The 25,287-nt window shown below is 45.1% G+C and overlaps 1 protein-coding gene across 3 annotated transcripts in view; it reads right to left on the bottom strand.

Moving 5' to 3' along the window:
- Window positions 1-25,287, bottom strand: part of BCAS3 (BCAS3 microtubule associated cell migration factor) — a 4,343,716-nt gene that overhangs the window by 2,329,622 nt on the left and 1,988,807 nt on the right. For all 3 annotated transcript variants that reach the window (XM_078679810.1, XM_078679809.1, XM_078679811.1), the window contains exon 15: window positions 13,810-14,074. In XM_078679810.1, the coding sequence (XP_078535936.1) occupies window positions 13,810-14,074 (265 nt within the window). The remainder of the gene's footprint in view (window positions 1-13,809; window positions 14,075-25,287) is intronic.

Raw genomic sequence — 25,287 nt, 5'->3', positions numbered from 1 at the left:
GCAGCCAAGTCTTTGTATTAGGCGGTTATGGTGACTTCCGGCACCAAGTGATTAGGCGTTTGGCTATGACGAGTCCAAGATCTATAAATAGGGACATCACTTTCTGCTTCTTCGTTCTCTGGTAAAGGTCCAACAGGCAGATCTCCCTGGAGCACTCCACTGCACGATCAGTGCATTTTGCTAGGTGCATTTTGACTACTAAACAATAGGGGGTAAGAGCTGTGCAGGCCCACAGCATATGCAAAATGTTGCCATCTACTAGTTTACATCTCCGGCATTTGGCATCTGTACGGTCAAAGTATCGGTTAATCTTAGCTGGCGTCATATAGGCCCTTTGCAGAATAAAATACTGTATTAAACTGAACCTGCCATTCCTTGGGATATATGTGGGTCCTTCTAGGATTGCCGTCCATACGCGTTCGGCGCACTGCCTCTGCAGATCTGCATCACAGTGCTGTCTGAGTGATTGTCAGCAGATGCGCCGAATGCACGCGTAGTGAGTCAGCGTACCTTTTTGGTACGATACCTACCAGTGCCCACCACATGTAGGTATTGGATTGTGAGGTGTGTTGTGGGTTCTTGAGTCATGTCTCCCCACAAGGCTCACAATGCCCGTATCAGTGCGGGGTGCAGGAGTAATTGACCTTGCAGTAGGCTACTCTCTTCAACTAGCGTGTCGAATGGCACCAAGTAGTGGTCCTGATACAGGTCTCCCAGGGTCCTAGCCCGCCATCCTCCCAGGCAGTGAGCTCTGCAGTAGAGACAGCCCCATGTTGTCTTGGCGTGCCAAGTATGGGTAGGGAGGGAGCGTATGGGATTGTCCATTTCATGAGTTTTAGACTGCAGCAAAAACACCTGTAAGCAACAGGCGCCAGGAGTTGAGCAGGCGTTCCCCCTCCCTTCTACCGGGGTGGAACAGGGCCGTGACTTGGGGGTGAGTGTAGCTGGGTCGCTGCGTTGCAGTGTCAGTTAAATGCATGCTGCTAACCCAGTGGGCCACCCACAGCAGCTGCACCGCTAAATAATAGTGTTCCATGTTAGGTACGGCTAATCCACCCCGGTCGATGGGTAAATAAAGTTTTGCCGGTAATACTCTGCTAAGCGTGCCATATGAATTGCCTCAGGTCTCGTTTAAGCACGTGGAAAAGCGAGGGCCTGATATATAGCTGTAAGTTTGTAAAATGGTAGAGCAGTCGCGGAAGCACCACTATCTTTAGGAGCGCAATTAGACCCATGTTTGCCAGTGGGAGGGTGCACCAGAAAGATATCTGCGACCTCACCGCATCCATGTCGCATACGAGGTTACCCTCCAACAGGTCTTCCGATTGGCGGTAGATGCAGATGCCCAGGTAGCGAAATGCCAGCTGCTGCCAGGTCACTGGTACACCACCCAGCACCAATGCTGGGTCAGGGGTCTCCTCGATGAATGGATACAGACACGACTTCCCCCAATTTAACCGTAGCCCTCATAAAGAAGCGAACCCCAACAGCAACCTTTCTACTGCTGCACACAGCATGCGGATATCTCGATGATATATCAACAGCTTGTCAGTATATAGGCAAACTGTGTACATTCCATCACCCAAGGAGATACCCCACTCTTCAACTATCTGGGGGAGAGATTCAACCAGTGGCTCGATGCCAAGCGAAAATAACAGTGGCGAAAGGCTCTGAAAGGGGGGTCTTCCAGCGCTGCAGGCTGCAGCTTCCATGTATGGGTAGTTTGTGTAGTATGCTCATCTTGTACCTGTATTGTGTGAGGATCGCGGTCTACAAGAAGTGCTGCACTGCCTGCAAATCAATCAATGCATACGTATAGTCCGGGTGGATGGGAGTAAAGACGCATCTGCAGGTGCAGCGTCCTTCATATGTCAATTACACCCAAATGGTGCATCCACTCCCCTAAGGTCTCAGTGATGAGTAGTAGTGGTGGAAAGGACCTGTATAAATTTGTACCTAGCACTGTGTTGATGTCCCCCCCAACAACCAGGGGATATCGCACCAATGGGATAATATGCCAGAAAGTGTATGACAGAATGCTACCTGATCTGTGTTTGGAGAATATATAGATCCAAGAATGATCTGACGCCCATTCAATCTAACTTTTGACAAAACAAAGCGGCCATAAGCATCTATTTCTGTCTCTTCAGGTGTGTATGGGATACCCAGGCGAATCCAAATGAGAGCTCCTCTGGCATAGGAGGGGTAGCCTGTGGCTAGTATTTGTCCTTTCCATCTATGTTGCAGTCTACGGATCTCCAGTTGCGCTAGGTTCGTTTCCTGCAGCATGACATTTGATGTAAGCATATGTTTCGTATCTGCGCATTGGCGTATGCATTCCTCTAACGTTCCAGGTAATTATGGTGGTTGGTGGCATAGGACACTAATGTAAGACAGTAGTGGGCACAGGGAGCACAGCGCATGGGGGTGAGCCACGGACAGCGTTCACGCACTTCGGGTAGGGGACGCATCCAAGATGTCTTCTGGTGTATAGTGACAGTGTGCGAGGTACCAAACCGGGGGGTAATCATTTCACTTTGCAACTTGGAAAGAGCAGAGGGGCAATGTGTGTCTGTCCAAACAGTTAACTGTGACATGCGGCAAGTGCCAGCTGTGCGCGCCATGTTTCTTATCGGGGGTGGATTGAAGCGACAAGGGGGACAGAGCTAGCAGGTGTCTGAGCCCTGACTCAGCGATTAAGAGGACCTGCTGTGTGACAATCATCGTTCAGTGTTGTGCACATATATCGACTGTGACCAAGGCCCGTAGCTGTGCCTGGGGGGTGGCAGGGGTGTACACATTTTTGTGTCATGTGTGAACTTGGTGCATTTGCCTATGGGGCACATACTGATGCAGCCAATCATATAGCAGTGTAAGAGTCTGGTGGATATTATATTAAATCATCAGTTGTTTGAGGAGTCACTGTTGGGAGCTTCTGTGAGTCTTCACCAGTCACCAACACTGCAAATGAACTGTCCTCGCTAAGGGACCCCTCCGAAGAGGCATCCGTGTCTACGGTAGCTTTATAGCTCCGTATCGTCACTGCCATCTGCAAGGCCTCACATATTTCTTGCAGCATTTGTTCTAGATCCTGGACTGCATGGTGCCGCGCGGGCAATCTTCTAGCTCTCCTCCGATTTCTTTTCTGGCGTCCTCGGGCGCTTGGAGTAGCCCTGCAAGCGCCCTCATGCCGGTTCAGTGATGTGTGGTGACCTGCTATTTCCAACCAGTTCCAGACCTCTTCAGCTGTGCTAAAAAATGGGTTGAGCCATCTGCGACCACACGCAGGCATGCAGGAAAAAGAAGAGAGTATCGGATATCAAGTTCTGGCATTCGCCTCTTCTGCCAGAAAAATGCTTCTTTGCTTCTGTACCCCCAAGGCATAGTCCGGGAAGAAGAGGACCGAAGAGTTATCCACTTTAACTGTCTCCATTTTGCGTATCTCTGGAAGTCCTGAGTCGCGATCTTTAAAATTGAGTAGGCGGAACAGGAAGGGCCAAGGTCTGGTGCCCGGCGGCGTGCGGCCCAAAAGGCACTTTGTGGGCTCTTTCCACTGCAAAGAAGGAAAGAGGGTGTCCACCGGCATCAGAATTCTCAGCCATTGCTCCGTGTATGCCAGAGCATAGCGGCCCTCTGCACCTTCCAGTAGGCCCACAACACGCACATTATTGCGACGAAAGCGGCCCTTGGCATAGTCTGTTCTGCGTTCCAATGTGCGCATTTGCTCGGTGAGATCTCGTACCTCAGCGGATGTGGCTTTAAGGTCCGGGTGGGCCTCCTCCATCTCTGCATCCATCTCATTAACCTTCCCTGCTAGTTTACGATGGTCTGCATGTAGCAACGTGAAGTCAGACGTAATTTTATCTATACGACCCTCCAGGAATGTGCGAGTCTGTGTCAGCAAGACCGCAATCCTGTTCCCCACCTGCCGGTTCCCCATTGATATTGCCTTGGCAGTGGGGTGCAAACAGGGCCGGTTATCCAAACACAAGGGCAATCATAGGGCCAACGATCAAGTGAGGGCAGTTAGGATATTGGGTAGCCCGCCATATATATCTACAAACTGGCAAAACAAATAACAGGCAAATCATACCAACGGCACCCCAAACAGCAGGTGACATCAGCAACCTCTAAGTACCCCACACAGCACTCGCACCCTCCAGCTTGTGCGGCTTATAATCCATCTCTCTTAAGTTGGCTGACCATAAGGGAACAGAAATAAAATACCACAAAGTATACAAAGATAGCTAAGCCAGTGTCAGCCAACACTGAAGTTATCATCTTGTGCCTGGGTGCTCTCCATGACACAGTTCATGATACTAAATCAAGCACTGAGGCTATAAGATAGGATATCCAGGATCACCTCTTCTTTTACGCTAAACCCTGCTAAGTGTTCAGCAGTTAACATCCCTTGGCCAAGAGGCAACCCATTGTCCTCTTAGCCAGTTAGTAAATCTCCCAGCCAAAGATCTGTATTCCAGCTCTGAAGGTGTGATGGGTGGCAGAACTTGGGATTATTAACATATGGCATGAACCTGTAGAAAGGCCTACATGTTTCAGTGAGCTGCCACCTCTTTGTTCATGCATTCCGGTTTCCCCACTTGTCTGAACTGTGAGATCCTGGTCAAGTCAAATCATAAGTTTGTGCTTCAGTTCACTTATGAAAAGGAATGAGAAACACTTAATCAAGAACTATGTAAAACATGTGTCACTTATCAGGGCCTAAAAATGACTTCTGGGAAAGCCAGAAGTTTCCTTTTACAATTGCCTGATCCCCAACCTGTTTGTCCCATTTTGTTTGGTGCTTTTTCTTGGGATTCGGTCGTCTTAGGAACTACTAGGCTGTTAATTAGCTACTCATTACCCTCAGATTTAACTGAATCTATATTGAGATGATGTAAACTCTACATTCATGTAGTAAGACAGTTCTGTATGAATCTGTTATGAATGTTCATAACTGGTTATAATACATAGAGCTAAAAAAGGTTCAAAGTAAAACATTGTTGAGCTAGGGTAAAATGTGACAAACATTGTAAAAAGTACAAATACAATTTGCAAAAGTAAAGTTAATTCACTTACGTTTATTTCAATTTTGTAACTGGTTGGCCAAACATTTACATTAATATACATCACAAATTTACATTTAAAAAAATCCAATTAATTACTGTAATAATATTTAACATGAATATGTTTGTAAAAAAATGTAGCTTATCATACTTTTGCCATACAATTATTGTGGTATGAAATAAGTTAACCTGTATGTAAAATGCTGGACCGGTTTTGATTATTTTGTTTGAACCATTTTTATTGAAATGTTATATTCACTCTAGCGGGTTCAGGGGCTGTCATACAGACAATCATATATGCATGCAGAACATTGTAATTAAGTAATTCCATGTGCATCACATTGTGATGATTCTAAACAATGTCAACACAACTTAAATCATGAGCCTAAAATCCCCTCTCAGTAAAGTTGAACCCAAGCGGGGTATAGAAATTTTCTGAGGTAGATTTCCATTCTAGTAGAATTGTTTTAGAGCCTAGGGCTAGCATGAGTAAAAGGAAATCTTGTGAAGATAGGTTGATATTAGGGTAGGGTGATGCGAGGCCAAGTGTTGAAGTCAGTAGGGTTGGGGAGAAATGAATATTAAAAATATCTTATTTATTTATTTATTTATTTATTCAAAGTTTTATATAGCGCGAACAGGATCCTTACAGATATCAGAGCGCTTCACAAAGACAGGGTAGGGGCAGTAGGAGTCAACAGAGATAATGGGAACAGTATAATAGTCAATAGCAAGTCATAGTCAATATCTTAAATGGTTTGTTGTATCTGGGCCATAGCGGATGAACCATTTTGCATGTGAAGAACATGTTCAATCGACCCGGGGGATTCTTCGCAGCACTAGCATTTGTCTGATTGTAGGATCCCCAGTTTGTGTAGCCTAGATGGGGTCCAGTAGGAGTGGGGAGGGAGTTATTTTTGGGAGTGAAAAGGATGATTTCAGTTTTTTTCGGGTTAAGTTTGAGGTGATTAAGATGGAACCAAGTTTGTACTTTAATCAGGGTCTCGTTGAGGTGGAGGATGTCATTGTGAGATTTAATCCTGTAGTAAAGTTGGGTGTCGTCAGCATAGAGGTGATAGCATAGTTTGGCTTGTTTGAGGATGAGGGTGAGAGGTTCCATAAATAGGTTAAATAAGGTAGCGGAGAGGATAGAGCCTTACGGAACACCAAGTGAGACAGGTTGGGGCTTGGAGAGGCAGTGACTGAGCTTAATTTGTTGGGATCGGTTTTGAAGGAATGAAGAGAACCATTTGAGTACGGTGCCCTCGAGACCGAAGCGAGATTCAAGGGTGTTAAGAAGGGTGGGATGATGGACAGTGTCGAAGGCAGCTGAGAGGTCAAGGAGGATTAGAGGAGAGGATTCACCTTTGTCTAAGGAGCGATGGATGTCGTCAGTAATATTGAGCATGGCAGTTTCGGTACTGCATCCTTTTCTGAAACCAGACTGGAATCTGTCAAGGAGATTAAATGAGGTGATGTGGTTATCAAGTTGCAATAGGACACATTTTTCCAGTGCTTTTGAGAGGAAAGGAAGGTTAGAGATGGGGCGTAAGTTGTTCATGTCGTTAGGGTCAGCGGAGGTGTTTTTGAGGATGGGGGAGATTTGGCCAAGTCGAAGGGAGGCAGGAACACAGCCCGAGAAAGAGGAATTGATGATGTTGGTTCACATTGGAGCAATGACATGTTTGAGTTCTTGAACCAGGTGAGCAGGAAGAGGGTCTTTGGTGTGAGAAAATGGTTTGAGTTTTGTGATGATATTGGTGACAGCGGTTTCTGAGACAGGGGAGAATTCACTCCATGAGGCATAGTTTTTAGCATAGTGGCACGTTACAGTGGAGACATATTGGGGGCGAACGGTGGGGGGTTTGGAGAGAACTTGAGGCGGGGTGGGAGAGGATGAACTAGTGTTAGGGATGTTGTGGGGGGGGAGATGGTGGGAGAGGGGTGGTGGCGAAGGAGAGTTCAATCGAGTTGACTTTGTTAGAAAAGAAGCTAGCGATTTCTTCACAACGGAGGATAGAAGTTTGGGGGGGCCGGAGGACATTTGCTTTTCAACAATGCTAAATAGTTCTCTGGGGCAGTTTCTGGCTTGTTCTAGTTGGGAGAAGAGAAATGAGGCTTTTTCATTGAATATGTGTTTTTTGTAGTGTGCTCTGGCCTTTCTAAGGAGGGCCAGATTGTTAGAGATGGGGTGGTTCCTCCAGGTCCGTTCTGATTGTCTGAGGGCTCGTCTCTCACTATTGAGGTCAGAATTGAACCAGGATTTGGGCGGGAAGTTTTTTTGTTGTTTGAATTTGATTGGGGCGATTTGGTCGAGGGCATCAATAATAGAGTTATTGTAATGGTCAGTTAGGTCATTAGTGCTGTGGGAGAGAGGGGGGAGGAGTAGGTAAGTTTTAATAGTGGATTCCAATTCGACCAGCAGAATAAGGTGAAGTTTTCGAGTAGGTATCGGAGGTAGACTGCCGTTGGGGGTGGGGCACGAAATGGAGCAATTCAGGGTGAAGAGGATGAAGTGGTGATCTGACCAGTCGACAGGAAGGATATTTAGGAGGGAGGCCAGATCCTTGCTAGCCAGAATCGCATCAAGGGTGGCACCTTTGGCGTGAGTTGGGGATTGGCCGAGTTGAGTCAGGTCAGTGATGTCCATGATGCCGTTAAATAAGGAGACCGCTGGGTCGTCATTATTATTCCAGTGGATGTTGTAGTCCCCAAGAAAGAGATTTTTTGAGTGGGAAAGCGATGCTTGTGCAATAAGATCAGACATCACTTCAGTAAAGGCGATATTGTTACCAGGAGGGTGGTAGATAGTGTGAAGCCTGATGGCGGGGGAGCCAGGTATATTGATATCAGTGCATAGGTATTCAAATGTGGAGGGGTCTTGGACATGGACTGTCGAGATATTATGACCTTTTTTAAAGATTAGGGCAAGGCCACCTCCTATTTGCTCGCTCCTATCTTTTTTAATGATGGAATAACTAGGGGGATCAGCAGGTCGAGGATAGGAGTGGAGTGAGGTTTGAGCCAGGTTTCAGTCAGGAATGCTAGGTCAATGTTTTCGCTCAGAATGGTTTCCGCAATCTCAGTCGCGTGGCAGGAGGCGGATCGGCAGTTAATTAGCATGCACAAGAGGGGGGTGGGGTTGGGCAGTTGGGTGGGGGGGAAAGGGGGGGACCAGGAGTACCTTTGCAGTCGCAATGGCTGTATTGTCTTTTGTGGGGTAAGCCTCAACCCATTTACTGATTGCACACACAACCACCAACTCATACTTCAAATTATTGACCATGTCTTATTCTATATAATCTAACTGAAGGACCACGAAAGGGAAAGTAGGTGGTGCAAAATTACAGCATGGTGTAGGGGTACCCATTCCAGGATTGTGCATCATGCATACCATGCAGTATTTCACTAAATGTGCAGCTGTCTTGGGGATGTTGTCATTTTGTCATATATTCAAATTCAAATATTCAAATAATTTATATAGCGCGCTACATACCCAGAGGGTCTCAAGGCGCTTGAAGACGGGTGGGGGAATTACTTGTTGAATATCCAGGTTTTAAGTTGCTTTCTGAATGCTAGGTGGTTCTGAGTGAGGCGAAGGTGAGTGGGAAGTGAGTTCCAGGTTTTAGCCGCCAGGTAGGAGAAGGATCTTCCTCCCATGGTGGTTTTGTTGATGTGAGGTACAGCAGCAAGGGCTTGGTTGGAGGAGCGTAGCTGGCGGGAGGGGGTGTAGAAGGAAAGTCGTGTGTTGAGGCATTCGGGTCCAAGTTCGTAAAGTGCTTTGTGAGCGTGGGTTAGGAGGCGGAATGTTATCCTCTTATTGACGGGGAGCCAGTGGAGGTTTTTCAGGTGGCCAGAAATGTGGTCTTTACGCGGGATGTCTAGTATGAGTCTGGCTGATGCGTTCTGGATGCGTTGGAGTTTTTTCTGAAGTTTTGCGGTGGTACCGGCGTATAGGGTGTTTCCGTAGTCCAGGCGGCTTGTAACCAGTGAGTGGGTGATCGTTTTTCTAGTTTCGGTGGGGATCCAGCGAAATGTTTTTTTGAGCATGCGAAGAATGTTGAAGCAAGATGAGGAAACGGCGTTGACTTGTTTGGTCATCGAGAGGGAGGAGTCCAGGATGACGCCCAGGTTCCGTGCGTGGTCCGTCGGGATGGGCGTCATACAGAGTCTAACAACTTGCAAATACCTTTAGCACTGATATGGGCTGGTCCATGGGCCATTGTGACAACGGGAAGGACATATGCATCTGGTAACATCCATCTCAGCTTTCCTGACTTGTTAATCCAACATCCCTCATCATTCAATTGTGCAGTGCTCTCATGCTATATTTCTAATTCTTCCATTGTAGCCTCACTTTGGATCTCTTTCACGTTCTCAAGCGTATCCTCAAACATAGCACCTTCGGCACCCACATAGCAGGACCTGCTACAAACACTCTCGTGACTTTAGTCCGTGCCGTTTCCTTAGCTGTCTGATCAGCAAAAGCATTCCCTATGCCTACATCATCAGTGATCTTTCTATGGGCACTACACTTGACACTGACAACTTCTTAGGGAGTGTCAAAGCAGACAGAACAGCGAGAAGAAGAGCAGCAGGAGTCTTCTGTGATGCCGTCTAGGTTCCAGGCAAAGTCCAGCAAAGTCCAAGTGTCCAGACGGTCTAGGTGACATGGTTTCAGGCTTGAGTCTTGTCCTAGAACGAATCTGAGGACCCACCCACATGTGAGCCCTTAAATACCCTAGGAAAGGGGTTAGGACAACTAAGGAGTCCCTCCTAGAGGAGGGGCTGGACAGAGGGGAGGATACTCCCATGTCCAGTTTTGCACAAGAACGGGAGCCAAAGGTTCCTTGAACTGGCTCAAACCGGAGTGTGTGTGTGTACCTGGTATATGTATATTAGTAGAGAGTATTATCAACAAGAGGCGATTAGACAGCTGTCGGATGAGAAGTACTATAGGGTTACCAACAAAGAGATATACAATCAAAGTATCAAAGAGTACAATATTCTAATACGTAAATGGTACAATCTCGCTATGCTGGGCAGGGACGAGCATATTTTCCTGCGCAGTAGTAACCCTATGACCCCTACCTGTTACCATCTCCCGAAATTGCATAAGAACAGTATATGCCCACCGGGTCGTCCAATTGTTTCCTCTATCAATGGTCTCACTGAAAACATGTCTAGATTTGTGGACAATGTATTGGTCCCTTTTGTGGTTAATCTGAAGTCGTATATTCAGGATACCAAAGATTTCTTGAACAAAATTATGGATACAACTTGGAATTCTGACTATTTATTGATGGTGCTGGACATCACCAGCATATATACGAAGATAGAGCACCAACATGGCTTGAATGCGGTCCGGCACTATCTTGATCAACGTCAACTACGCTTTGCGCAGCATAACATTATGATCCTAGAATTCGTGGAATTCTGTCTCACACAACATTTTTTTATTTGAAGAACAATTGTTCAGACAAATATCTGGGACGGCGATGGGCACCTGCTTTGCCCCCAGCTACGCAAACTTGTTTGTTGGCTGGTGGGAGGAGCAGGTGCCCAGGAGCTGTAGAGTGGGACAGGAGAGTGGGAAGGTGGTACACTGGTACCGCTATATAGACGACCTATTTATTGTGTGGCAAGGGGCAATGAATACGGCAGAAAGATATATTGAGATCTTGAATAACAATGAATACAATCTGCACCTCTCGGGGTCCATTAGTCCGGTGGCAGTCGACTATTTGGACCTGAAGGTGTTCATTGATAGCGGTAAAATCCATACTGCACTTTTCAGAAAAGAAACTGCTGGCAATTCCATCTTGTTCGCCAGCAGTAGCCACCCACCCCAGTTGGTCAAAAGCATACCCTATGGGGAACTGCTAAGGCTTCGTAGAAACTGCTCGAGGGTTCAGGATTTCGAGGCGGCTGCCTCGGATTGCCTCGCGCATTTTAGTCTTAGAGGGTACGATGATGGGCTGTTACAGAGCACCCTTAAAAAAGTCAGAAGAATCCCGAGGAAAGAACTCTTGAGTAAAAAATCTTTGAATAGTGAGACCAGTAAAGAAGGGAAATTCAGGATGGTGATCCCGTACTCCTCTGGGGCCAAACATTTGAGAGCCATGTTGAGAAAGAACTGGCACATTCTCCTTACGGACAATGCACTTACGGACGACTTACCACCACACCCCTTAGTGACCTTCAGTAGAGCAAGATCGTTGAGGGATATGTTGGTGAGAAGCCATTTAGAGAAACCCATTATCAAGACAAACACCCTGAGGGCTATGAGGGGCTTTTACCACTGTGGCCGCTGAAAGGCCTGTGCAGCAAGTAGAAGGGTCCTCACCTATGACATACAGGATACAGGGAGATCTGTTAAGATATTGAAATTCATTACCTGCAGTACCTCCTATGCAGTGTATTGCTTGGTCTGCCCGTGTGGCCTACGCTACATTGGGAGCACGATCAACCAATTAAAGATGAGAATACTTGAGCATCTTCGGGCCATCGATAAGGCCGACCCGGCATATCCGGTGGCCCGGCATTTTGCAGAACAGCATGGGAAGGACAGAAACAAACTGCAGTTCTTCGGATTGGACTCTGTACCACAGAATGCCAGGGGAGGGGACCGCTTGAGGCGGCTGAGGTGGCTCGAATCTAGATACATTATTGATTTGTCGACAAAATATCCCAGAGGCTTAAATAGCGGTGAGGAAATGGCAGTGCACCTAGGGAAATTACTAGAAATTACAGAATGTAAATATGAATGGTTTGACGCTATATGACTCTGCTTTATGAAATACTGATTTTTCTATTGAGATCTTTTTGTACAATATTTTTCCTTTTATCTGATGAGTTTTGATAATGGGAATGATTTGATGCATTGGATCTATGAATTAAGTAATGTGTATATATAATTTTGGTAACTGGCTGAACACTGTTGATTCGGAGATATTGATATTAATTGGATGAATTATTGTCAGTTTCACTTGTAATGATAGAGCTTACATTTTTGTGTACTAACTTTCGAGGGACATTAGCCTATCCACGCCAAGATAATTTGGTATTTTCCATTTTGTATTATTTTATACCCACTGCATCTTAATGAACCGATTTATGGTTTAACAATTGTGCCTATATGTGCATCCAACAACATACTCTAAGATGGCGTCACAGAGGGGTTAGTCCCTTGTTTGTTGCCACGAAATTGTAAATGCTTTATTAGTAGTGCATGAGCTAAGTGTCATTGACACTGACGAAGGCTAAACACTGAAACGCGTTTGTTGTTATTCGAATAAAGACCCGTTGAAATCTGCCACCTCCAGAGTGCTGTTTTTCCTGTGGTAACTATAGGAAATTTGAGCGATAAAAAAAAAAATATATATATATATATATATATATATATATATATATATATATATATATAGAGAGAGAGAGAGAGAGAGAGAGTTATCTATATAACTATACATATAGATATATCTCTCTATATATATATAAATATAGATATATATAGTCCCTCCAACAGGAACCAAACTGGAGAACTCTCACGGGTTCAAAAATGCATTAATTCTGCTCAGTATTTAAAAAAATGCAAGCACCCACTGTGCAGGAGGAGTTAAGTGTAGGGAGGAGTTAAGTGTGGATTACTTCACCACCAGCAAGATAATGATTTTCACTTATACCATTTGAGATAGACTTGGTTGCTGAAACGTGTCATGCTGAGCGGAATAAATGCCTTTTTGAACCTGTGGGAGTGCTCCAATTTGGGTCCTGGTGGAGCAACATTGTTGAAGAATCATTTCATGCAGGCCACATGTACACCATACACATATCTCACCAAGGTACGTTTATGTGGAGTTATGTATGGAAAATCTATACAAACTTACCTGTTGATATTTTGGAACTCTATATTCTAGACACAATATTGTGACCATTCGAAATGCTGTCCTCGATATTCTCGACCCACACCTGGGACAACAGCAGTTACGGAGGGTCTTACCCCTTTTAATGCTATCAGCAAAGGGCAATAACAATCAAATTGTTAAACGCCTAGAAGCAATTCAGTTTGTAGTGTGCCCACTTGTAAATATTATATGCATAAGATACTATATCCCAAGGAATGTACAAAATGCCAAATAAGGCACCTATTTATCATAAATGGTAATCATAACTGGACATCATATTGAGGCAAGTGTTATCATGTCCACATACTACTAGACCTACGTTATATTAAAAATGTATAAAAGTACATACAATACACCATAATCACCCATCAACATCAATAGTCCACTGAATTTTCAAATATTAAGGCATGTTCTTAGTTTTCGGTAACAGAACAGGATAGAGGCGCATTCAATACTATCCAGCATGCAGGCAAGGCTGCTTGGAAAAGATAGGCACAGCACAGAAGTGGGTAAAGTAATTGCTAGTATACTGTAGATAACCAAGACTGGCCTCTCAGTGGCACTGCGTTGCCCTGGTTTAAATCAGTCTTAATACCACATACACTCCTTTTTGTACCCCCAATCCTTATGGTAAGCATACAACCAGCTTAGAAAAGAACTGAATGCCAGACAAATTGTTGCATTTCAGGGAGTGAGATCTTTAGAAGTACAAATGGGAATTTGAATTGGAGCTCTTCAAGGTGGTTCAAGCCAGAGAGCTGTACTACATTAGAATCTTCAGTCATTAATGGAAGGTGAATGCAATCAGCATGTATGCAAACCATCTGGGATGTACTTACTGTGGATTGGTGAGCCGGAAGGACTGCTGGATAAACCAGGCACTGGGCTGCAGCGCCCTCCTTGCTTTGATGTCAGTTCTTGTTCAATTTCCTCCAAGCCTGCGCTCTTCTGGAAGCGGCTCATGCGGTTGACTACACGAGGAGACATGTGGGTACGAACACATGGATGTCCACCATAAGGATTGATTGGGAAAACGTGGGAGGTGCCGCGCAGAGTGCTTACCACAACCCAACGGCAGTCATGGCTGAAGCATATGTCTTGGACCTGTCAGAAGTAAAGAGGATATTAAACACAACTAATACATTCCAGAGAATAGTACTGATTTCAGCAAACAAACAACAAACTGAATTAAATCCTACCTTTTTTTTTAAATCAATCTTGAGATGTTTATTTTTCCAATCTTGAAATTGTAAAAATGTGGACAGACACTGACAGCTCTGAACCTGTGTTTTACAGATTATGCTGAAGCGAAAACTCAAACCACTATCTTATCAGTTTTTAACCTACTCCCAAATAACAATCTGAAGCTCATCAGTAGAAGTCAGACACCAACCACCATGTGTTACAAAGGTATTCTACCAGAGTACTATACAAACAACACATTCCACTTCAGAAACCTATTAGGAACTGTGCTCATTGTTTAATTAAAATGCACATTACATCTCTTTTTAGTCCAACTCGAGCACGTTAAACATTGCCTTGTGCCAAAAGATGCACATGCCAGAGTTGCTGGGATCAAAGCGGATATGCACACAACCAATCATACTTATCAGCATCACTTACCTGCCCCCACTTGGCACCTTAAATGTGTACTTGTTAAAAAAAAAAAGGCACTGAGCATGCCAGTACAGACAGTGTTGTGCACAACCGCACCATCGCGTGCTGGGATGTCATGTGACGATAAGCTGCATTACCGAGTATTAACAGCACTAACACCTGCCCGCCTTAAAGAAATTCCTGGAAGTGTTGGATTTTTCACACTTAATATCTGCAGGGAAGGTGAGAGACAAAATCCCCCTTAAATAAATATTTGTGACCAGCTATATCTTGTGTCCTCTCCCTACTAAAATATCAGCCTGGCCTGTGCCTCCTTGTAAATATTGCCCTTGAAAGGACTATGTGTATACATAATGTGGCATCACCACATAGAATGTCACAGCAGCGTACATGTAAAGGTCTCAAGCTTTACACACTGATTTTTCTGAAAGGCTAAATCACGTTAATAGCGCACCCATACTAAGGGCTACTTATTCCCTATGGGATAACAACAGTGCTTTTTAAAAAAAAAAAGTATCCACAAATGTATATATAAGTGCAGAGGCGCAAAGTTTTTCTCGGGATGAAGTTTTTTTTAAAGTTTAAGTTGGGCAATTTGTAGAGCGCACGTATACCAAAAAGGTTTCATGGCGCTAGTACCGTGCAGTTCCCATAAATGACAACTTAGACTTCAAACGCTCTGATGAATAACCAAGTCTTCAAACCTTTGCGGAATTCCACATACGATGGAGAAAATCGAAGGTTGTCAGGAAGGGCATTCCAAAACCTGGGCGCCAAGAAAGAGAAACACGACCCCCCATGTTTCTTCCTGACAAAACGAGGAACAACCAAAAGGTTTTTTGACGAAGACCGTAAATTCCTGGAAGGAGTATAGATTAAAGTAAAGTAAAGTCCACATTTGTAAAGCGCACAATCACCCGTAAGGGTCTCTAGGCGCTGGGGGGCCGTCGGGAAGATTAAGCGAGCTATTGCCCAGAGTCACATGGTGCTGGGCTAACCTGCCGCCGGAGCCGGGGATCGAACCGTGGTCCCCAGATTCCAGCGTCAGTCGCCCTGGCCGCGGCGCCACACCTCTTCCACATTTAGGAGCCTGGATGCCATATAATGGGGAGCTAAGCCCGCCAGAGATTTAAAAATGAGGCATCCTAATTTAAATTGGCATCTATGAGTAACCGGCAACCAATGCAATTGCCTAAGAAGCGGGAGGGCATGGTGGAATCTAGACCGACTATAAATCAGCCTAGCAGCCTGATTTTGAGCTGAAGTTGGTGCAATTCATAGGCAGGGATGCCAATATACAAAGAATTGGCATAATCCACCTTAGAGATAACAAGGGCCAAGAGAATGGACTTCAAAGCGTCAATGGTAAAAAAACGGGACACTTTCCGAATAACACGGAGAGATAGGAAGCAAGAAGAAACAATCATGCTAATCTTAGTGTGCATCGACAGGTCATCACTAATTTTAATGCCCAAGCTTTTCACAGATTTAGACGCAGAGGGAGCAGGTCCAAGAGAAGGAGGCCAAAAGTTGGAACACCGAGGATTGGGCGAGCCTCCGATCAAGACGAGCTCTGTCTTGTCGGGATCCCAACGACTACGGCCTGTTTTGATTCAAGTTCATGACTCTTTCTTCCACTACCCTGCATTTCTCCTCTATTTATGGCTGTCATGCAGCTGCATTTTCAATTCTGATGTTTCTCTATATCATTGTGTTTTACATTATTTTTTATTGTTCTTCCACCCAAGGTGAAGAAATCTCAAGTAAATTATCAGGAAAAAATTCAAATGCAGTTGGCCATTCTAGATAGTCAATAGATACAAAACTCATTACCGCTTCCTTTTTTTTAAATTTAGAGTTTTATATAGCGTGAACTAGACCCGAGACATCGGGTATCAGAGCGCTTTACATGAGCACCAGTTTCGTTACATATAGTGTGCCTTCCTTGTTAGGAAGGCGCACAATACCTCAAGTAACTTAACAACTCACCCTTCATCCAGGGCTCGAGTCGGGGTACCACGCGGGTGGATGGCTTCCCCCCACTTATTTTCCAGGGGGAACACCATCCCCCCTGCTTATCAAAAAGCCGTCCACCCTGCTCTGGCCTGCTCCTTCAAAATGCGATAAAGCGCACACAGCGCGCACCGACCAAACCACGCATTTCCGGGTGAAGCCTCGGACTGCTTGCTGATCACCACGCCCCTGCACCTAGTGTTGTAATTCTATCTAGGACCCTAATTCGATATTCCTGATTTATGCCCTTATGTGGTTATAATAGATAATATCCTTATAAAAGGCATAAAAATCATATAGATATTTTGTCGTAGCCCATGCAGTCCAAATTAAGCAAGGCTACTCCCCAGACTCCTAGAAAGTACAACGAGTTCTCTAAACAAAACAAACCTCCAGCAACCTGGGAAATCCCCATGGCTTTTGTTTTGATTTGTCCTAGAACTCCTGTGAGCACTGTAAGAATGGCCAGTTCGAAAGTGACATCTTTATTGACGTCTTATGTCCAACCTTACGTCAAACCCGGCACCTTTCAGGTATAAATATATCAACGTTGCCTTAAGCAAACACACGGTGGTTTGGAGCAGAGCGGCTATCTACTTGTCCGAGAGCCCAGCTGATGCGAGAGCCCACGGACGACGCCCCTCCCCTTTGACGCACTGAGAGAGACGCTGTCTTTTCTCCTGCCGAGAAATCCAGCTCCGGTGTTCTCAGCCGCCCTTGCGGGTCGCTGGGATATCGAGTCCTGAGAGAGAGATACCAGACCTCCTGCTTTCTATTACCCAGGTACGGAGCTGACTAAACCCTTAAAGAGAATTCTTGATTCAGATTCTTGGCAAAACCAACTTAACTTAAACTGCTACTTACTTACTCCTTCCCACGCATTAGGCTTAGGTCAGGTACACCGGGGTAGGCGTATTTAGAAGCACCAGTTGAGTACGTTAGTCAATGTATATATGTATGTATATATTTTATCCTTTTTAAAGTATCATATGGCTAAGAAACCATATCAATGCTTTTACAGTATTATTTCATAATACTCCTTTTACTGTACGCACTTTACTTCATGTTAAGTATTGCAATTGTGGCAATTCATTTCTCTTGCATGAGAAAGAAGACTGCTCAATAAATAACACCTTTTATTGAAAACGCCCGTCTCTCTATTCTCTGCACTCTGGTGAAACTAAGTATGCACGATTGACTGAGTAAAATAGCTGTCTATTGTTTTCACACGACTCTAGAGATACACTCTTATTCTGAGGGAGCAAAGTTGTCATGTTTTATGGTTCTCAGAAACTAATCCCTTCTTGTCTAATCAGGAAAGTTAACTCCTTCTTGAACATTCGAGAAAGTTTCTAGTGACCTCTGAGCTAGCTGGCAAAACTAATTAAGTCTAATATAGTCAGTAGAGACCTAGTCGACCTCAGTCCTACGTCTACACTGCTGTTTATATTATTCCAATGCGCAGAGCCTATTGGGAATATAGGAACTACACTACACTAGGGTTAGGTTAACTACGCCTATCGCAGCTCTTGCCACCCGCCCCACCCCTTCTTCACCTTGCCGGGGAGTCGGAACTACCAGTAGAACAGAGACATGTGCGACCAATCAGTGGTCATAGCAGACGTCACTAGATGGGTGTTTCTGCGCCTCAGCAGTCCCGCCCTCGTGCTCTATGCCCTTTATTTTTCAGGCTTTTCTTGCTCTGGCTCCTTTCCTTTTTGACCGGATCCGGATATTGACGCAGCTCGCCCTCCCTTCCTGGCCTCACCTGCTGCCTGACCTGTAGGAGACTTCCCTTCCTGCATCTACAACCTACGCCGTCACCTAGAAAACCATTTTCGACTTGGCGACGTTGGCGACAGTTTCACTTTTAAGGTAAGTGTAAGTTTAATGGCTCCACTCGTTTTTCCCTCGTTTTTTTGTGCCTGTCTGCCCTCTGTTTCACTCGTTTTTGTGCCTTTCTGCCCTCTGTTCCACTTTTTCCCCCTCGTTTTTGTGCCTTTCTGCCCTCTGTTCCTCTTGTTTTCCCTTTGTTTTTGGTGCCTTTCTGCCCACTGTGCCACTAGTTCTTCCCTCGTTTTTTGTGCCTTTCTGCCCTCTGTGCCACTCGTTTTACCCTCTTTTTTTGTGCCTTTCTGCCCTCTGTTCCACTCGTTTTTTGTGCCCTTCTGCACTCTGTTCCACTCGGGTTTTTTTGCCCTTCTGCCCTCTGTTCCACTAGTTTTTCCCTCATTTTGTGTGCCTTTCTGCCCTCTGTTCCACTCGTTTTCCCCTCGATATTTGTGCCCTTCTGCTCTCTGTTCCACTCCTTTTTTGTGCCCTTCTGCCCTCTGTGCCACTCGGGCTGCCCGTTTACAGCACAGCTAGGGTGGGGGCCGACTTTCTTCTGCTCCCTGTGAATAGATAGAGAGATGCGGCTGGAAGTGGGGGCGCCTGGTGAGAATAGGAGGGGTGAATGTTATTGTAATTAGCCGATGTTGACGCTACTGTATACCACCTGAGTTTTCTTCAAACACCACAATTAGATGTCTTTTTTATTTTAGTGTGACCTAGCTTCAACTTTGTTACCATGATCTTATGATTTGAAGCAGTTCTTTAACGTCTTAAATCGTTTTCTAGGTTTTGTTCTGGCATCAGTCTAAACCTTATGAAGATACATTTTTGACACATCTCTATATCAAAGTTTTTCGAGGATTCCGCATTAGAGACAAAGGGAATAGAATTTTGACAATTAATATGTATTTGGAAGCACCGTTTTGTCCTTTCTGTCTGACATAGATCTTAGAAGCAACAACTCCTTCTAGGGTAGAAAAGATGTACATTTAGAGTGACGTAGGTTTAAAGGCATAGGTGTACTTCTAGAGAGCGGAAGTTAGGTAAATGAGTTGGCTTGCACACTAGTTGTCTGTGGATGAAGAGACTCTCTTATCTCATTCTTTCCTGCTGTGATGCCATTGAATCTCCAGAAATGACCAGAACCTGGGTACCTATAAGATAACAGCTTTTTATATCGAGATCATTCTAAACCTGCCTACCATGCTCAACAAGCATTGGCATAGCCAATAGGTCTCGCCTTGGGGACCTTGTAAGTGTTTAGCCATGCAACAGTTGATGTTGCACCAAGGATATTGTGCTGCATAACTAAATACTTAGAAGGTCCCAAAAGCGAGACCTATTGGCTATGCCAATGCTTGTTGTTAATTTCCCTTGACTGTTGCTTTTTTGGCAGTAACTCTCAGGTAGCTGTGGCTAACAGATCATTAGTTCCTACTCTCAGCCTCTTTTTCGGACTCTGTGTAATCCTATGGAATAGGTCTATTGTATCACTTTGAGACAGGTTCTTTATTGCTTCTCATTGCTGAATAAGGTGCAATGACGGATATCTATTACTTTGTACTTTGTAGCTTGGTTTTCACTGAAAGAGTGCTCGTCGTGTCCTGAGGCGAAAAGCCGGGACGTATGAGTGTGTGCGCTTTGGAACTGCTAATTTGTATTGGATTACGTATTTTAATTCTGCACTGCGTTCGTTTAAAAAAAATCCACTTACTGGTTCAAATTGTGGCATTATTCTCCTGGACGGATTAGGAACCGTGCAAGCCCGTTATTAGGCCTCTCTGACCTGGTGCTGCCTCACTGTAGCCGATTAGGCGCTGCCGGGGGTACAGACTTAGACGCCGCCATCTTGGATGAGGAGCAGGCGAGCGGTCTAGTGCTCGGCCACTCCCGCCCTCGAAGGTTCAAAATGGCCACCCCATCTGGGGAGCGCAGCAGACGGGCGCAGCGGGCGGGCCGACGTGGCGCCGAAAGTGCGCCAAAGGTAAGCCCGTCTGCGCCCGTCCGCGCCTGTCCGCGCACGGGCCGGGCATAGGGCCAGAAATGCTGCCGGTTCGGTCAAAACCAAGAAATATGGTAGGGAGGAGCTCCTATCACTTCAGTCCGGTCCCCATATTTGTGGTCACCAATTGGATGTATCATCATGGAAGGGCCCGGTAAGTTGTCAAGGATGCCAGAAATCCTTTCCATGGTTACAGATTGCTGCTCTCACAGTCACGAAAACTTATTTTAAGGGGGGATTAATTAATGCCAGATCCCTGCCTAAGCACGCGCTCCATGTTTATGACATAATAGTGGAAGAAAACCTAGATTGCCTTTGTGTCACAGAAACATGGCTTAAGTCGTGGTGCACCCCTGACATAGTGCACTCCCTACCACCTGGCTAGGGCATACAAAGGGTGGACAGAGAGGAAAAGCGGGGGGGAGGAGTGGCCATTATTTATAGGGAGTTATTTAACTGTTCTGTGACTGAACTACAAAATCTTAAGGATGCCGAAGGGATGGGTTTCCTTATCAAAATCAATGAGACCTTTACCTTTGCGGGTGCCTTGATCTACCACCCTCCGGGCCCATGTAAGGGCTTCCTTGAGAGTATTGGGGAGGTTCTGAGCACCCTGACACTCTGGTTCTCCAATTTTACGATACCTGGTGATGTTAACATACATCTGGAGTACCCCACAGATCCATCAGCAATTTCATGCAGGGACACGATGGAAGTGTTAGGACTAGATATCCTTACCACAAAACCCACTAACGAAGCAGGCCATACTATTGACTGCATTTCCACAAACCTAACGGCACTTAAGACCGAACTCCCTATGGTACAAACATGGACAGACCATGCGTTGTTACCATTCATTCTATCAGTAGAAGGGACTAGGAAGGGCAAACATGGGGGAACGAACTCTCAGGTGGGAAGAATGGAAAGCCATTATGGGTCACCCAGAGCTAGTTGAGATGGCCAGGGAATGTAGGCCTCTGTTGACAGGACATCTGGAGGTGGATAATAACACCTTTAGGGATTGGATGTCCGAACTTAAAAACAAAATAGGCCCTAAGAGAAGGGGAAACAGGTTTGGCCAAAAGAGACAATCAGCCCCGTGGTTCAATCAGCAGCTCAAAGCCAAACAAGGGGAGGTACGTAGAGCAGAACGCAGATGGGGGAGAAGCTACTGTGAGGAGGAGCGTGGGAAATATAAAACATCCAGGAGTGCATATCATGTACTTATTAAACAAGCCAAAATGAAGTTTTATACATCAGCGAATGAAAATGCCAGTAATAAACAAAAAGCCATCTTCAAGATTGTAAATTGCTTTAATAAACCCTAAATACTACTGCAAGAAATCCCACCCTCAGAGAGTCTTTGTGATACCTTTGCAGACTTCTTTGAGGAGAAAGTACAGGGACTTACGAAGGATTTCGCAGCTCCTGTCTTAGAAGCAGGAGATGGTGGCCGGGAGGGGACCCATGCTGTGGATCAGCTGGTGACCTTCCGGCCAATCAGTCTGGAGGAGACTCACCGGGCAATACTGGTGGCCAAATCTGGCTCACCGTTTGACCCATGCCCTCCCTCGCTCCTACATCGGATTGTTGAGGTAGTGAACCCGGTGATTAATGAAATTGTAAACACCTCACTGGCCACAGCAAATATTCCTCCTGAATGGAAATTAGCTGCGGTTAAACCGCTGCAGAAAAAACAACTGCCCGACCCTACCACACTATCTAACCTCCGACCAATTTCACTACTCCCTGTGCCGTGTAAGATCACAGAGTCTTTTGCTAATAAACAAATCACCAAGTTTTTGGAGGACAGTGAAGCGTGGCACCCTAATCAATCAGGCTTTAGAGCACAGCACTCGACCGAGTCAGCTCTCCTGTTCACCACTGATAACATCCGCATGGCTTTGGACCAGGGAAAGAAGGCCGTCTTGATCTTATTAGATCTGTCGGCGGCCTTCGATACGGTATCACATGCCATTTTGCTTGACCGGCTAAAAACATCTGGCATTTCTGGTACAGTCCTGGCATGGATTAAGAACTTTTTGAGTGGCAGGAGACAAGTGGTCACCCTGGGCGAATTTTGCTCAAAGGAGAAACCCCTAATGACGGGAGTGCCGCAAGGGTCCAGTCTGAGCCCGACATTGTTTAATGTGTACACTACGCCTCTGATCAGGTTGATATCATCATTCGGCATTGATGTGGTGGCATATGCCGACGATACTCAACTGATCCTGGTCCTTGATAAAGACACTCAGGACTGGGAAGATAACCTCAAATGTTGCCTGACGGCTACATTCGATTAGATGAGGACTAACCATCTGAAGTGTAACACGGGCAAGACTGAGATTATGCCAATGGGTCCACGGAACAATTTTGTCCCTAAATTATGGTGGCCGGAGAAGGCAGAAATACCGCCCCACACCACCAATTCGGCCCGGAACTTGGGGATCAACTTCGATGCTGCTCTGTCATTTAAGCAACAGGCATTGAAAGTAGCAGGGACATGTTTTGGCATCATCAAAGGACTAAGGAGGTTCTTTGATTTGTTGCCGTTGGAGGCAAGAAAAACAGTCACTGTTGCCCTTGTAACCTCAAGGATAGACTATTGTAATAGTTATATGCGGGGACTACTAAAACAGTTACCCATAAACTCCAGATGGTACAGCATGCAGCAGCCAGACTGGTGCTGAAATGGCCGAAGAGATCGTCAGCATCTGCCGCGCTTAACATCTTACATTGGTTGCCAATAATTAAAAGGGTCCTTTTCAAGATACTGATTATTACTTTCAGAGCTGTTCATTCAGTGGGGCCAAAATACCTACGAAACAAGTTTTCTAGGTATAATCCAATACGTGCCCTACGCTCCTTAAATGCTAATCTACTGTCTATTCCAGCTTTCAGGCTTAGCACGAGAGGGGGTAAATCATTACCATTTCTGGGAGCAAAAGCCTGGAATACGCTTCCCCCTCATCTTCGGGCAGTAGAGAGGGAAAAAGATTTCAGAAAGGAACTGAAAACCTGGAGTTTTAGGTTACAGGACACCAGCGCGAGAGCACTAGTTTGATAGTAGGACTAGTCACCAGTAACAGCTTGGCTGTCCTATATATCGACATGTTCTTTTTATTTTCAGTGGCGCCTTGATGCTCCTTGGAGCGAATGCAGCCTGGTACAAATGAGGCTTTACATTACATTACTGAGTGGAAAGTGTCACTCTAAGTGTCACACATCCACACTGAAATCATGGAAATGTCACACATAAGTAGGGCTCCCCGTTTTATGGTATTTGTTTTTTAAACATTTCCATCCCTAGTTACCCATATTTATCTTTTGGCCATTTTATCTGTATTTATCCATAATTATTTTGCGCTTTGCACAAAAATGAGGTTGCCAAACTGTACATTTCCATATTTATTTCACTGATGACGCGCACTCATACTTTGCTGTCTGTCGAATTTTAGCTATTTAAGCTGGCAATTATTACATAACAATCAATCCACTGTAATACCAGCATTATACCATAAATGTATGTTGAGATTTCCAATTGACTTTCCTCTTATTTCCCTAGTGGAATTGTTGTTAGGGCAAGGAAGCATGGAGGTTTCTAAGTTTGGGGTTAAAAATGATCTGTTTTGAAAGGTCGAAATGCAGTCAATAAAGGCAACCTGCTGTGCCGCCAACATCCAAAAGTGCTTTAACCTCTTCAAATATGAAAATGTGGGTGCTCAAGATTGATTGAAATCTATGGAATGCCTAAGAACCGTTTTTAAGGAACGAATGACCATGGCAGCAGGATGCCACCATTCCTTCAACTATGAAAATGCTTAGAGTTGCCTAATGTGGAATATTTTATTTGCACTACCGCTTACAGTATCTTGAGAGCCATCCTATTCAACAGATCTCCCTGCCTTGCATTTGTCCTGCTCACACCTGCAATGGTCCATCCTGCAGCACAGCAGGGCCGCGTTGGGTCCCATGCTCACCCAGGACACAACACAGATCACCAGGAAGTCGCACAGCCAGCTGCTGCCAGACCGGAAACTTTACCTTCTACCCCTAGCACGGAGGCTGCAACAATGGAATCCAAGAGAGGTAAAAAGCGCTAGTACTCCTTGCCAGAAATCGTTTGGTTCATTTATGACCAAAAATCATTTTAATTTAATGTTCATACAGATTCCAGAACTTTTCACCAAAGTAATGTGAGGAAAATTTGTTTTTTTGACAATTTTTATGGGAAACGAAATGAGCAATAGCACACCGGTAAAATTGAAGATCATCATTAGCTAATTGAGGGAATTTTTCTTTTTTAAAAGGGCATTGTGTGACTTTCTCTTTTTTTTGGTATTGTAATACCATCACAAACCGGGATGGGTGGCTCATTGGACCACAAACATTTTCCTAAGTGCCAAAAGTAATACGAAAAAATATTTTTTCCAAGCAATTTTGCAACTTTTTCTCCTCACTAATCATCAGTGAATATGAGCGTGACTAATGCAAAAAATATAGCAGACCCAATGCTTTCTGCTTTCTATAGAAATAAGCAAACGCAAATCCAGTATCATGGATTTCTTTGCAAATGCGAACAAGAGATCTCGTTTCGATTCGGAAAGTAGCCTATTACAACCCAGTGCGTGCTTGAAAGATGTACCTGCACAACATACGGAGAGTATGATGCCAAGCCAAGGATCGATTCAACTTTCTCCACTGGAAGACTCTTCAACAAAGATCCTGGATGCGGGCGCCAGTTTTGAAAGGGATACCAGCTTGCCAGAGTGTTGGGACCACAATCAGTGGGCTCAATTTAAAGAAAAGTATCCATGGCTAACCAGTGAAAACGGCCGACTTGGCTGCAACA

This window comes from Lissotriton helveticus, chromosome 3_1 (assembly GCF_964261635.1).
Source record: "Lissotriton helveticus chromosome 3_1, aLisHel1.1, whole genome shotgun sequence".
Classification (NCBI taxonomy): Eukaryota; Metazoa; Chordata; class Amphibia; order Caudata; family Salamandridae; genus Lissotriton; species Lissotriton helveticus.
Note: the sequence above shows the minus strand (reverse complement) of the source record. Positions and strands in the feature narration are given on the sequence as shown.